Source organism: Panicum virgatum, chromosome 9K (genome assembly GCF_016808335.1).
Source record: "Panicum virgatum strain AP13 chromosome 9K, P.virgatum_v5, whole genome shotgun sequence".
Lineage (NCBI taxonomy): Eukaryota > Viridiplantae > Streptophyta > Magnoliopsida > Poales > Poaceae > Panicum > Panicum virgatum.
The window spans coordinates 7,161,636-7,176,741 of record NC_053144.1 but is presented as its reverse complement, the minus strand read 5'-3'; the positions used below and the strand labels follow the sequence as shown (position 1 = coordinate 7,176,741).

Here is a 15,106-nt window from a genome sequence, read left to right as displayed (position 1 = left end):
CCAGCGCCGAACGCCCAGGTGGCCGTGCGTCCACTAGCGGCAGCTCGCATCGCTGCTCTACCCCGCCGGCAGCTCACACCAACAGAGATGGCACAACGCCGCGCTGACGGCCTTTGTTTCAATTGCCCGGAAAAATATTTTGCGGGGCACAGGTGCAAGCAGCTAGCAGTCATTGAAATCGTGCCTGACAATGAGGATTTGGTGGACCAGGACGACGAGGACGTGGCCGGAGCAGAGCTGCACTTCCTCCATGCGCCACCGGCTCCTCTTCCTGAAGGCGAACAGTCGGCATCCATCTCCCTTCATGCGCTTACAGGGATCGATCCGCCTGATGTCCCAACCATGTATATTTGGGTGTTCCTGGGTGCTCGCCGACTCACAGCCTTGCTTGACTCGGGATCGTCCAAGACATTCATTAACACTCGCGTGGCGGAGGAATTACGCATTCCCGTATATCCTGATCAAGCTTTGAAGGTCACGGTTGGCAATGGAGACCAGGTGCTTAGCCCTGGACGACTAGCAGAAGTACGTGGCATGGTGGGAGGTGACTATTTCTGGTTTGATTCCCATTCGCTTCCTATGGGTTCTTTGGACATGGTTATTGGAGTTAGCTGGATGAGTCAGCTGGGGGATATCAGTTGGAATTTCAGGGAACAAACCTTTGCGTTTCGTGTGGCTGACAAGAGGATTATGTGGTGCGGCATCAACAGACCGGGTCCTGTTTCTCTTCGGTCTCTGTCCACCAAGGCCGGCCAACTCTTACCGGAATTACTCCATGAATTTCAGAGTCTTTTTGTTGAACCGCATGGCATGCCTCCTTCCCGTGAGATAGAACACAAGATCCGTTTGAAACAGGGCACTGAAGCAGTGGCAGTCCGACCTTATCGTTATGCTCATCTTCAGAAGGACGAGCTAGAAAAACAGTGTGCTGAACTTCTCAAGCAAGGTATTATCCGGCCTAGTTCTTCAGCCTTCTCCTCGCCAGCATTACTGGTCCGCAAGCCAGATAACTCATGGAGACTCTGCATTGATTATCGGGCCCTCAACGCGTGTACAATCAAAGATAAGTTCCCAATACCAGTGGCTGAGGAACTTTTTGATGAGCTGCGGGGCGCCAAATTTTTCGCCAAACTTGATCTTCGATCAGGATATTATCAGGTACGCATGTTTCCTGGGGACATTCATAAGACCGCGTTCCGGACACATCAGGGTCTGTTTGAATTTTTAGTAATGCCATTCGGCCTCACTAATGCCCCGGCGACCTTCCAAGCTTTGATGAATGCTGTTCTGAAACCGTTCTTGCGCCGCTTCGTGTTGGTTTTCTTTGATGATATCCTAATTTACAGTCAGTCCTGGGCTGAGCACTTACTCCATATCCGGGCAGTGTTGGAGGCATTACAGCAGCACGGTTTATTTTTGAAACAATCAAAGTGCTCCTTTGGAGAGCAATCAGTCACTTATTTGGGCCATGTCATTTCTGCTCAAGGCGTGGCTATGGATGAAAACAAGGTCAAGGCAGTCCTCACCTGGCCTATTCCTAAGTCAGTTCGGGCACTTAGAGGATTTTTAGGCCTTGCTGGATATTATCGGCGTTTCATCAAAGATTATGGCCTCATTGCAGCACCGCTCACTCGTTTGTTGAAGAAGGAGGGTTTCTTATGGGATGAAGCAGCACTCTCGGCATTCAGGGCCCTCCAAACGGCCTTGTCCATGGCACCGGTACTTCATTTACCAGATTTCAGCACTCCTTTTGTGGTAGAATGTGACGCCTCTGGCTCGGGATTTGGGGCAGTTCTACATCAAGGCAGTGGGCCTATAGCCTTTTTCAGTCGACCCATTGCCCCTCGACATGCTAAGCTCGCTGCATACGAGCGAGAGTTAATTGGATTGGTCCAAGCAGTGAAACATTGGCGGCCGTACCTTTGGGGCCGGGAATTCCTCGTCCGAACAGATCATCATAGCTTGAAGTTTCTTTTAGATCAGCGTCTATCCACTATACCTCAGCATCATTGGGCTACTAAACTGCTGGGATATGATTTTCGAATAGAGTACAAACCGGGCTCAACCAATATTGTGGCTGATGCGTTATCGCGACGGGAGGAGTACCAATCAGCAGAACTTACAGCCTTGTCCACCCCAGCTTTCTTGTTCTTCGATGAACTGCGCGCACAATTACAAGGTGACGCTGACCTGGCTGCCATCCGTGACAAGGCAGCTAAGGGCGAGGATGGGTGGACCATAGTTGATCATCTGTTGTTAAAGGAGGGGAAGGTTTTTGTTCCGTCGTCATATCCGGCTGTTTCCTCCTTGCTGGAATTTGCACATGGCATGGGCCATGAAGGTATTCAGAAGACACTCCACCGCTTGCGTTCAGACTTTTATATTCCGGGTGATCGCAGGTTGGTTCTTGATTTTGTTAGAAATTGTGAAGTTTGCCAGCGTAACAAAACGGAGCACCTGCGGCCTGGAGGTTTGTTGCAGCCGCTGGACATTCCGTCGGCAGTGTGGGCTGATGTGGCCATGGATTTTATCGAAGCTCTCCCTCGAGTCAATGGCAAAACTGTCATCCTCACGGTGGTGGACAGATTTTCAAAATATGCACACTTTATTCCATTGAGTCATCCATATACTGCTGCGTCAGTCGCAAAAGCATTCTTCCAAGATATTGTTCGCCTCCATGGTATGCCCTCTTCCATCGTCAGTGATAGAGACCTGGTTTTCACCAGTTCATTTTGGAAAGAGCTGTTTGCCCTGGCGGGTGTTCGCCTGAATTTCACATCGGCTTTTCATCCACAGTCTGATGGTCAATCGGAGGCCACTAACAAGATTATTGCTATGTACTTGCGCTGCTTGTCTGGAGACCGGCCACGCCACTGGATGCGTTGGTTACCTTGGGCTGAATTCTGTTATAATTCATCTTACCAGGCCTCCTTGAAGACATCTCCTTTCCGCGTAGTATATGGTCGGGATCCTCCCATTCTCAGAGCATATGAACAGGGTGAAGCTCGCCTTCCGGCAGTTGAACAGCAGCTTTTGGAGAGGGATGAGTTCTTGGCTGAGGTGCGGGATCGGCTTGAACAAGCGCAGCAATATTCTAAGGTGCAGTATGATCGGAAGCATCGTGAGCTGTCATTTGAGGTAGGACAGTGGGTATGGCTGAGGCTTTTGCATAGGCCGGTTGCCTCTCTTGGAGTACAGGGCCGCGGCAAGTTAGGCCCTCGTTATTTTGGTCCTTATAAGGTGCTGGAAAGGATTGGTGATGTCGCATACCGTTTGGACCTGCCACGAGGGGCTCGCTTACACGATGTCTTTCATGTGGGACTGCTAAAACCATTCAGGGGCACGCCGCCTGATGCTCCTCCACCTCTTCCACCAATTCAGAATGGTCGTGCTTGTCCAAGTCCAGCGAAGGTGCTTCGGGGGCGCCTCGCTCGTGGTCGCTATGAGCTGCTGGTCCAGTGGCAAAATCAAGATGCAGTTTCTGCTTCGTGGGTAGCTTTGGATGATTTTCGTCGTTCCTATCCAGATTTCCAGCTCGAGGACGAGCTGTTGCTCCAGGGGGGGAGAGATGTTATGACGGGAAAATATTACCAAAGGCGTAAGAAGAAGGAAAGAGTAGATGCAGGGGCGCATGATGGAGGGGATTAGTTTCCTTGTATTCAGATAGTTTAATTATTTCCTTAGTAGAACTCTTGCTTAGCTTAAATAGAGGATACATGTAATCAGGAAAGGACTAAGAAAGGAATTGATTCTAGCTTCCCCTATCCCTGCTCTCGTCTACCTCTTCTCTCTGTTCTGCCCTAGTTTACCGACGGCGCCCAAACGCAGAGGTCCTGGACCTCGCCCTCCTACAGATCACGGCTACAACCTCCGCAGCGTTCATCTATTAGAGAGTCCACCACGTGACAGCACATCTATTAGAACATGTTTAGCTAACTGTTTGTTTGTTTTTATATTATCTGGCAGTCGACAACTCCTGCAAAAACGTCAGTTTTTCCATTCCCACAGGGCACAGGTTAGTGAAAACCACTCACCTCTTTCTTTCTTTTATTTGAACGAATCACCACTTTCTATCTAGATTTGTGCGTGTCAGCATGTGTGTGAATACTCCTACAAAGTTCTAGCTTGATTGATTGTTGCACTTTGTTGTAGCCAATGGCAATGGAACAAGTCTTCTCGGATCATGATAGTGAAGATGAAGTTGATGATGATATTGCCGACTTTGAGGATAGAAGGGTAAGATGGGACATTATTTTGCTCTGCTCTTGAGAATAAAATATCTGCTTTTCAGTCATCACTGTTTTAACTTTGCTGAAATGCAGATGCTTGACGATTTTGTTGATGTTACAAAAGATGAGAAACTTATAATGCATATGTGGAATTCATTTGTTCGAAAACAAAGGTCAGTGTCCTTAGTTCTGACTATAATGGAAGATAGGATCTTTTAATCTGCTATTGCGATTTTTTGTTTAACTCCTATTACATGTGCTAGCCATTTTCTCTGTATGGAACAACTATGAGGGATTTCGGTCACTAAATGTTTCAAATGTGAAAATTTTTGAATAATGTTGGTGAAAACCTTTATTTTTAGAAATGCAACATGATTTGCACAGTTATGAATAAGCCTCTGGTTTGTGCTGTGTATTATGTCAGTTACTTTATAATATTGCAAGGATTTAGTTCGGTGAATTACACTGATTCTAGACCCTCTATCCAAACAGGCCTAAAATAATCATTCTCGTCTCTCTTCCCCTGTTGCCAATCTATGCTGTAAACAGAGCCTGCTGTCCCTTCCAATTAACATCTCTACCTGATCTCCATTGTTACCTCCACTGGACGTGAACCTTCACTAATCCCACATATCTGCCCCATTGCTGCGTCCATGCCCACATATGCTTATGATGTCCTATTACCGCACTGGTGGGCCTATTTTGCGCCTCCATCCCCAGTACCACAAAAATTCTATTTGGAAAGGGTACAGCTTGTTATTTTGATACTATCAAATCTAAATATCTAATTGCATTTATTAATAGAGGTATTCCCATCCAAGATTGCGCAACTGTTGAAACTTTTGCTGTTATAGTTCTGTGTTTTTTTTTGAGTTAATGAATGAATTTTAGATACCGAAATGTTATTACAATTTTTATCTCTATAGATTCTTTTGAATGCTTCAGAACATGCTACGATTGAGATGTTTTGGAGCATATGGCTGTTTCTTTTCGCTCCTCAATTGGGTACAGCAGTAGTAGCTGAGTTTGCACCACACACTCACGCGCATGGAAAACCATGCATGCTTGGTTGCGCAGCCGCAGTTTTGGCATGGCGGCCATGGCAGGGAACAAACACACCCCAAAACCTACAGACCGCACAGTAAAATATTTGTGTCCTAGTGAGATTGATGGAATTGTTGGAAGCCAGTGTCGCGTCACACATCCTGTTGTGGCTCCACGCATGAAAGCAGGACACATGAAAATATTCTTGGGGCTGGGGCTAGCCCTGGTGACTACGCCCCTTAGGGGGGGTTGAATTCAGGTGATTGGAGCCAGCAACTCAATCCCGGCCACTGCGCTACAAACCTGTACTCAGCATATGCCATTCTTCACAATTCTTTCCCACACCAGCCTTCTCATTTTCTTAAGCATTTTTTGTTCCATCACAAAATGATTCATTTAACTACTTCGTTGTTTCAGATTCATATGCAGCATTTTATTGATTTTTTTTCTTCATGTTGTTGCTTTATTGCTATAGTAAGACATGCATCTAGAAGCCATGCTATTTGATCTTAGCATTGGTTCTTACTGAAAGCGAAATTGCAGGGTGCTAGCTGATGGTCATATACCTTGGGCCTGTGAGGCCTTCTCCAGATGCCATGGCCAACAACTTGTGCAAAACCCTGCTCTGCTGTGGTGAGTAGTTGCTTTAGAAATATATAGTATATATTTAAGTAATAATAAGGAAAAAGTCCAGATTACTCCCCTCAAGTATCTTCAATAATGCCTCTCTTCCACTATGCATGCTTGATTAATCCAATTTTTAACTTATTGCTTCATGAACAGGGGCTGGCGTTTTTTCATGATTAAACTCTGGAACCACAGCTAGGGGTGGTAATGGGCCATGGCCCTAGTGGCCTCTTCACAGCCCAATAAGGCCCTTAAAATTTTTAGTTCAAAAATACATATGTTTAGAGCCCGGCCCTTTTAGGGCCCGATCCTTAGATTTTCTAGTTCAAAATGTTGGGCCCTTTACCACCCCTAACCACAGCCTTCTTGATGCCCGTACCATGAATGCGTGCAACATAATTCTTCAAGGCTACCAAGACGGAAGTTTAGGCCCCAAGTAAATTCCATGCAAAGAAACTGCTAGGCAGCTTGTGTAAAATGGCATCCGTTGTAGGTCTGGTGGATCCAGAAGTTTTCTGAACCCCCCACCCCACCCAAAAGAAAAAAAAAACTTTCTGTAGAAGTAGTGGGTTGGAGGGAACGCCTAAGAGTCCGCCCCTGGGAAGAAATGGAGGGAATGATGGGGCAAGCCGGCAAGGCTTGATCTGTGACCAAGACAATCATTGTTTCATTCATGACTCTTATTGACTATTGATTGATACTCGCCGATGTTGTTGACTGGTGGAGTGTTATGGATGACAAATCAATTTTTATTCACTTTGGCTTCTTATTTCCTGTATGCACTTGAGCTTCGTTGAACGTCTAGATTAGCCTATGTGTGCGCGCACGCTAGAACTATGCTGTTTGTACTGTTCGTGAGGATTTGTGTACGCTACAAGTATTCTGCCTGAACTGTTCCTGAGGATTTTTTGGCTGCAGCATCCGATCGGCTTCCCTTTTACACAAGGCCATTTTGTTATGTCCCCTTTCCTTTCACCGGCAGCCGCATGGCAACCGATCGACGCATGCTTTGCTAGCTATTGCCTGGGGACTTTGCTTACTAGTAAATCATTCTGTGTCCTTCACGGTAATGTTGGTCTCTTGTACTTTGGAAGGAAGCTGGGACAAGAATCCGGTCCTGTTGGGAGTCGGACAAGGGAGCTCGGTGGAGCTCGGAGCTGCACTTTGAGAGCAAGGTTAGTTACAACCAGTAAGCTCGAAGCTGCACTTTGAGAGCAAAGTTAATAATACAACTAGTAAGCTCGAAGCTGTGCTTTAAGAGCAAGGTTAATAATGCAGCCAGCTACTGCTCTACTGGCTGTAAAGATCCTTGTTGCCTATCTCTCAGCCTACTCTTATAGTAGTTAGTCTTTCACCATTAATATATAGCCCACTTGTTTCTCTCACAAGGTTTTTGGTTCTTAAAGTTGTTCCTAAGATTAGCACCAAGACAAGGAATAAAAAAAATGTAAGTATGCACCTAAGAGCTTAAATGATTTCCTTTAATATTTGTCTAAAACTCCTGGAATACTTTATATTCGGGTACAAATTTTGAACTCTTCGATATCTTACATTCGAGGATGGAGGGAGTATGTTATCAATTCAAATAAGATAATGAGTATACTCCGAATATGATGTTGTGTTGTCTGTCAGACTTGGGTACTTGGCCTCTACAGAGTTGAGGCTCGGTTGAGTCGTCACTCTGTTCTGCTGCAATTAGCTAACAGTGTTTTTCTTTCACACTAAATCAGCACCAGCCACCAGCACGAGCCAGCCAACAGTACTTTTCTCTCACAACAAATCAGCACCAGCCACAGCCAGCCGAACAGAGTGAGGCACAAGTTCTCAACGACCTACTTCGACCCCATGATCTTGCATCAGTCCATCAGTCACATATTGCTGCAAAAACATGCATTGGAGCATAGATCAGGAGCATTCGACATCGCTGCCAACTTGCCATCAGCCCATCAGTCGGGGATTTGGTGGTGGCTATCAAATGCACTGCTGAGCAAACATGGAGGAAAGAACTCACTCCGGCAGTACTCGCACCACGCCTCAGCCATGGCAATGTCGCCGCGCCTCTCGCTCCACCTCCTCGTGCTCGCCGCCACCACCACAGCCACCGCGACACCACCGACCGCGCACTTCCTGGGCGTCAACTACGGAGCGCGCTCTGAATTATCTGAAGAAACACAACACTGCCACAAGCCCACGACGCTCGGTGTTCATCACAACTTATCGGCCTCAACATGCCAACCCGCAGGCGCTGTCCGCGGTCGCCGAGCCGCATCGACCTCATCGTCACGATCTCCATCACGCTGATGAGCTGCTTGACCTCAGCAGCCAGCTCATGGATTCAATACAGACCCGTGTACGTGGCTCTGTCTCTCCACCATCCGCCGTCCACTCCGATTCCGATCCTGCGCCGCGATGGAACTCAGACGGTAGGAAGCCCGCGCTGGCGGCGCCGAGGTCGCCTTCGAAGGAAGCGGCGACGTCGATCCCCGCGTCCTCGGCCGACGAACCCGCGGGGGTGCTCCACCACGTCCCAGAGGTGCGAGGCGACGGGCTGGGCCTCCGCCATGGCGCTGGCGGCATCCAGCTCCCGCACGGCCGCGCCGGCCTGACAAGTGACAAGGCCTACCGAGTCCTCGCCCGATCTGGGCCGAACGTGTCCGATCCAACGGCTAGGACAGTACAGGGGTGGACGGTATTTGAAACACCGTCCACCCCCGGTCGGTGTTTCTGAGTACCGTCCACCCCGGTCGTCGCGGGGACGCCGCCGGGCTCGCCGGAGAGCCGCCGCGCGCCGGGGATTAGGTCACCTCCCTCTCCGAGAGCACCCTGAGGTCGTACAGCGCCGGCGCGGCAGGCCGCCATCGGCGATGTGTCCGACCATGTACGCCGCGTCGTCCTCGGCGCCGAGCGACGCGACCAGCTCGCCGCGGGGTATGGCGTGCCATCTGATGCCCCCGCAGACCCGCCGCCGGTCGGCCAGGCCGGCGCAGGCGCGCACAGGTGGATTGGTGGAACCGCCACACGCTTCAGGCAAGGGCGAGCTCGCCGTTGCCGCGCTGGGACAAGGGACAAGGGCCAGGCCGACCAGCGTTGGCGTCGCGCGCTCGACGCTGGCGCGGACGGGCTCGTGGCTTCTTGCAGTTTTCGACGCCTTGTACTCTCTCTCTCTCTTTTCTTTCTTCCAACTGGTGAGTTTGCTGTTGCTGGGTGACTCAGCAGTGGCATCTCTTTCCCCCACTGAACTTGAAGTCCTGAGCCTTCGTCGCCCTTCACTAATCCCACATATCTGCCTGATGCCGCGTCCATGCCCACGCATGATTGATGCCCCGGTGCCACAAAATTCAGTTTGTTATTTTGATTCTATCGAATCCAAAAATCTACTTGACCTAGAGGCATTTCCATCCAAGATTGCACATAACCGTTGAAACCTTGCCCAGGAACTGTGCTGTTTGTACTGTTCCTGAGGATTCGTGTACGCTATAAGTATCCTGCCTGAACTGTTCCTGAGGATTTTGTGCCTGCAGCAAAGAAAACACTCTGAACGGCGTGCCACTGCTCAAGTGCGCATGTACTCGGCTTGGGTTTGTATGCAACACGATTGATTCGGGCCCGTTACCCCCTGGGCCGGGATCAACCATTATGGAGCTAGTTTAATTTGGAACAAAATGCATCTGAAACTCTCGCACGGTTTCTGCTGAAAGCGAGCCGAAAGTCTCGCAAAAATTGATGAGCCTGAGAAGTCGGGTACGTGCACACGTGGTCCTCCGCCGTCCCTCCCTCCCTCCCTGATTCGCCGTCGCCGGCCGACGCCGCCGCGAAAGCGACCGCCGAGCTCGTCGCCCGGACGCAATGCTGACCGGCGGTCGACAGAAACGCACCATTTTTTAATGCGAGCCCGTGCACTGACGAAAAGAAGGAAGGGTCGCACGCCCTTTACAGCTCAGCCCGAGCCGGCAAAAGCCGGAGTTGATGACCGCTGAAGAATCAGCTGCTTCCGCGCGTACCCATGCCGAGGCAGAACCTTCTTGCAGTTTCTACGCCTCGAAAAAGGTGGGAGAAAAAGTCGCATCGGATACTGTAGCACTTTTCGTTTGTTTGTGGTAAATATTGTCCTACGATGATCTAACTAGGCTCAAAAGATTCGTCTCGCAACGTACATCAAAACTATGCAATTAATTTTTTTATTTAACTACATTTAGTACTACATGCATGTGTCATTTGCTATATTTAATGTTTTGATGTGATTTTGATGTGATGGAAAGTTTGAATTTTGTGGGTTTTTTTATCTAAACACACCCTTTCTTTCTTCCTTTCTTTCAACTGGAGAGTTGCTGCGTCATCTTCTTCATATTCTGTGTGCTGACTCGCCTGGATGGCCGGCTGGGTCGCTCGATCCGCCCATTCGCCCCGTACGGTGGTGCATGGGTGGGCAAGTTGCGAACGGGGCACACCTAACCTACCCCTCCCAATCGATTAGTCTAAGCTTGGATCGTGCGAGGCCGCAGCCAGGAGCCAAACACCCCAACAGCGGCTCGCCTCCGCCGCCACTGTTCGATTTCGATCGACCGGCAGGCCCCTTTTGTCATGTCCCCTCCTCTCCTTTCGTCGGCAGCCGCATCAGCGCATGGCCTGGCCACCGATCGGCGGATGCTTCGCAGGCTATTGCCTGGTCCGCTCCGGCATCTGTCGATTCCTCTGGCAGGGCGGTGGCCGACCGGTCCGGCTACATTCTACGGCTACTTGCAGTAACAGCGACTGGGATTCCTCTGGCTGAGTAGCTGACACGGCGAGGAAGGTTCTGGTAGGAGCTGCGGCTCTAACGAACCCAAAAGGCCAGAGGAAAGAAAGGCGCAGGGAACAATCGGCTCCCGCCGGAATCGAAACAAAGGCGCTTTCGACGGATCCGGCAAGCGAGAGCTGGACTGGCACCGGTATCCCTACCAGCTACAGCTTCCTTTGCTCCTAATCTCACTCAAACGGAGGCCACGCCGGCGCGCTTTCGGCGTCAACCCGGCTCGCCTCCACCCTCCCCGTCGTCATCTGCGTGTAGGGACTCAGCTGCCGGTACGCGCGTCTACACACACGCTCCCGCTGCCTGACTTGTCTGGGGTGAAAAAGATTGGAAAAAAAAAATTCGGTGCGCGCCGGCGTGGGATTGTTCACGCGATCTGCAGTGGCGAGGAGCAGAGCGGCGACCACCGACGCCGCCGCTCCTCGTGGAATGTCCGCCGGGTGGTGGTGGGTGCGTGCGTCCGCGTGGCTGATGAGGCGATCGACAGCGACCGGAGGAGGAGGACTGAGGAAGCGGCGGCAGTGACGAAGGGGCCGTCCGCTCCGCCACTCCGGGTGCGGCGCGAGATGGGGGTGCGCGCGCGCGCGTCGCTGGCTCGCCAACTAGGCTGGCGGCCTGGCGGGTGCCGGGTGGAGAGGCGGCCAGCGGCACACGCCGGCACCTAGCCCGGGGCGGCAGGGCGGGCGCGAGGACGCGTGTGGGGGCTGGGAGTGGCCGACGTGTAGCCGAACCGCGCTGGTGCAAGGTACGGGAGGGGCCAGCCGCGGCCCGGCCGGTCGGTGGCGTTGGCCCTTGGAGAACAGAAACGGATGCACTGCGCTCCCGCGCCCGGCCGCCAGCTTCGGGTTGTTGCGGAGGCTGCGGCCTGCGGACGCCACCGTTAGTTTGCAACCACCGAGGAAAGGACGGCGGCCGGCCAGGGGCCCGGGGAACGCCAAGCTAGCCTCCGTCCGTCGTCGCCTAGGCATGTGCGCCGCCTCGGCTTGCAAGTTTGCAACGTGCACGTCTTGGTCTCGGATTTCTCTCGTGTTCGCTTTTTTTTTCTTTTGATTTGAAAAGGCTCGTGTCCGCTTGATCGAGAGCTGACCAATCTAGGCGCCTCCGGTCGGTGGCGATCCGGGGGACGCAACACAGCAGCGTTCCTCGGAGAGGGTGTAGGCACGGCGCCATTTGTTTTGCTGGTTTGTTGACCTGAACCATCGGCCGGCCTCTCTTTCTTTTGGATACTCTATCAGATGGTAGGGTGAGCAAGCAGAGATACGGCACTTTGCCTTTCTCCTTTCTTTTCCCCGCGGAAAAGGCAGAGAGAATCTCTTTCTTTTCTTGGCGCAAGGCTGGTAAAAAGGCTCCTCTTTGGGTCGACGGCACGCAAATGCAGCAAGATTAGGAGCTGGATGAATTGTAGGTCTCGCATCAACAACAACCACGAGCAGCGGCTGCGATTGGGGCTCAGGTTTCGCTGCACCGAAAGAATGTCACCGGACACACGCAGCTCGCTGGTCGCCGATAGGCCGCGCGCGTCCACTGTGCGGATGACGGGCGGGTTCCTGCTATCACCATCAATCCTAGCTGCTGCCGCTGGGATACGATGCCCCATTGAACGCCGGCCGTTGCTGTGGGCCCCGAACGGATCACGGGCTCCCAGCGTGCCGCCACTCGAGCAGATGGCGGTGCTGGCGCAAGAGGAGGGGATGCATGGATGGATGGATGGATGCTGCCGCGCTCGTGTGTGGCCTGTGGGTGTGGGCATGGCCCCGTGCCACGGCCCGTCCAAGCATCCTCAGGCACGAGGGGAGGGGTGGACCATGCCGGCAGCCCATCTCGCCGTCCCAATTCCAGCCAGAGCAGCCGGGGGCAGCAGAACTCGGAACAATCTGGTAGGGTGAATCCCTCCCTGAATCCAAAAGCCCCTAGCTTACGTCGCCCACCGTTGTTCCTGTCATCCATCCTCTGCTGGCATCCAGGGTCAAAGGTCCATCAGAGGCAGAGCTGACTATAAGCTGAGGGAGGATGAGATCGAGACGATAGCTGAACTGAAACCATCCGAAAAAGGAAGAAAGAAAAAAGGTAGTGAAAACAACCCCTCGGCTCGGTGCTCAACATCTGCCTCCAGGCTGGAGTTCATTTCCACGGGCTAGTAGCTAGTTCTTCTCTTCACCGGTGCACGTATCTGCCACTGCCCACTGCCACTCTGGGAACGAATACGACCTGCTCGCGCGGCACCATCGGCGTCACGAAAATGAACCGTGCCCGTGCCAGTGCCAGTCATCAGGGAAGTAGCACGGCACGCGATCTGTCACCTGACGTGAAAGCTCCCGAGCCAGTGCGGTGATCTTTTTCTCACAAAGGAATTAAGGATTCAGGGGCGATCTTTTTCTTTTTCTTTTCTTTTTCATCCCTCAGGGTGCAGTCGTGCAGAGCCGAGCCCAGTCGTGCGGTGATCATCCTCGAGAGGAATGCCAAGTAACTGTAATGACGGCGACGTGTGGAGCTGGTGGTGCGGGTGAGCTAGCCAAGTGTTGCTGCGGCTGCGGCTGCGGCTGGGGCCGCCTTTCCAAGCGCCCTTTTTCCATTCTCTAGTTGCCTCTCCATGGCTGCTGCTATTCCATCTTCTACTTCTCACCCTGCTTTTGGCGTCGCCACGGCACCTCCAGAGTCCGGGATGAGATCGAGTCAGATGACGTGGGAGGTGGAGGGGGTGGTGGCTATATAGCTGCCTGTTCACGCCACACCACCATCTCCTCCTCTTCTGCTTCTCTCTGTCTCCACCACCACCACCACCACCTCTTCTTCTTCCTCCGCCGCCTGCCGGCGGAACCAAGGTGCTGGCTCTCACTCCCTCCATGTCCTTCTCGTTCTTTACTCTTGAGGAATTCGAGGATTTATTGTGTAAAGATTGCGTGCTGATACGATCTTCTGCCAAACTTCTTGATGGCAAGAGTGGGCCGTCCTGTCCCTGGTTGATTAGTTTGTTTATTCTGGAGTGTGTTCCACGCTTCAAACGGGCCCTTCGCTTGCTTCTTGCTGTTCTTGTTCTTGATTGTTTTCTTCTTTAATTTCGTGCTGGTACCCATAAATCAGTTGCCATCACACAGGTGGCTGGCCGTATCTGTGTTTAATTCTATGTGTGCATGAAGTCGATGCATCTCGCCTGTGTTTGTCTGCATAATCTTGTGTGCAAACACGTACAGATATTAGGAAAAATAGCCAGAAGAATTTCTTTCTGATCGTGTTTTAGTGCAGATGCCGACCATCAAAATCAAGGTGGACCTAGAATGCTGCCGCTGCTATACCAAGATCCAGAAGGTGCTCACCAGGATCCAAGGTGCGTGCTTGCTTGCAACCATGGTTGCGAGTTCTCTCTGATCAAGAAAGCTCTGTTTTTGTTTCTTTTCTTTTTTTTTCTTTTCGAAAGGGTGGCAGAAGCTTCCCGCAAATTTTCTTTTCTTGGTATCTGTTCGAGCTCGCTGATAGCAACCAACTGTTAGACTGACAATGAACTCTACTTGGGATTGCAGAGAAGGGTGAGTTCTGCATCGACGATATCGAGTACGACGAGAAGAACAACAAGGTGATCGTCACGGGGCCCTTCGACCCGGACAAGCTCGCCGACAAGCTCTGCTGCAAGGCCTGCAAGATCATCAAGGAGATCGAGATCGTGGAGCCCCCGCCCCCGCCGCCGCCCAAGGAGCCGGAGCCGCCCAAGAAGGAGGAGCCCAAGCCCCCGCCGCCGGAGCCGAAGGAGAAGCCGGCCCCGCCGCCGCCGGCGAAGGTCGACCCCCCACCGCCCCCGAAGGAGGAGCCCCCGCCGCCGCCGCCCCCCAAGGAGGAGCCCCCTCCTCCGCCGCCGCCCAAGCAGGAGCCCGCCCCGCCGCCGCCGAAGGTGGTGGAGGTCCCCTACCCGTGGCCGTACCCGTACCCGTTCCCGGCGTGGCCGGCCGAGTGCTGCTGCCACCACGGGCACGGCGGGTGCCACTGCTGCTCCTGCGGCAAGGCCCCCGAGGCCCCGCCGCCGCCCCCGCCGCAGCCGCAGTACATCCCGATGCCGCAGTACGTGCCGCAGCCGTACCCCTGCGGCGGCGGCGGCTACCGGATCGTCTGCGAGGAGGACCCCTCCTACGCCTGCGCCATCATGTGATCATCACATCCCAAACCAGAGCATTACTGATTAGCGTGCCCTCAGTTACCTACCACTCTACCCTCTCCAGCGTGAGATAAAATTAAGGAGGCCCAATTTATGAAGGTTCAAAACTCAAAGAGCTGACATGCCGCACCGTAAGCAAGCTTTAAGTACTACATGTCATGGCGCCCTAGAGCGCAATGGAGAGAACGCTTGGCAATGGTATTACATAAATATGTGTGAGCATCAAATAATATAAACCTAGCTACCTAAGCTTTTGAGGGTAGCAATTAGCAT

General features: G+C 52.3%; 1 protein-coding gene and 1 long non-coding RNA gene across 2 annotated transcripts; one reads left to right on the top strand and one right to left on the bottom strand.

Moving 5' to 3' along the window:
* Nucleotides 1-7,387: 7,387 nt before the first annotated feature.
* LOC120649745 lies at nt 7,388-9,199 on the bottom strand. The gene is made up of 2 exons (XR_005665364.1): nt 7,912-9,199; nt 7,388-7,778 (listed from the first exon to the last, which is right to left on the bottom strand). It is a non-coding gene; the product is annotated as an uncharacterized LOC120649745 (long non-coding RNA).
* Nucleotides 9,200-13,264: 4,065 nt separating this feature from the next.
* On the top strand, nt 13,265-15,106 carry LOC120649744 (protein PYRICULARIA ORYZAE RESISTANCE 21-like). The gene is made up of 3 exons (XM_039926615.1): nt 13,265-13,511; nt 13,933-14,014; nt 14,208-15,106. The coding sequence occupies exons 2-3, from the start codon at nt 13,933-13,935 to the stop codon at nt 14,825-14,827; spliced, it is 702 nt and encodes a 233-aa protein (XP_039782549.1). The 5' UTR covers nt 13,265-13,511; the 3' UTR covers nt 14,828-15,106.

What these genes read in the sequence shown, in the direction of transcription:
- LOC120649744 (XM_039926615.1), top strand. Translation starts at nt 13,933, where the DNA reads ATGCCGACCATCAAAATCAAGGTGGACCTAGAATGCTGCCGCTGCTAT. An exon ending in GGTGCTCACCAGGATCCAAG is followed by an intron (nt 14,015 to 14,207) that starts GTGCGTGCTTGC and finishes TTGGGATTGCAG; the next exon opens with AGAAGGGTGAGTTCTGCATC.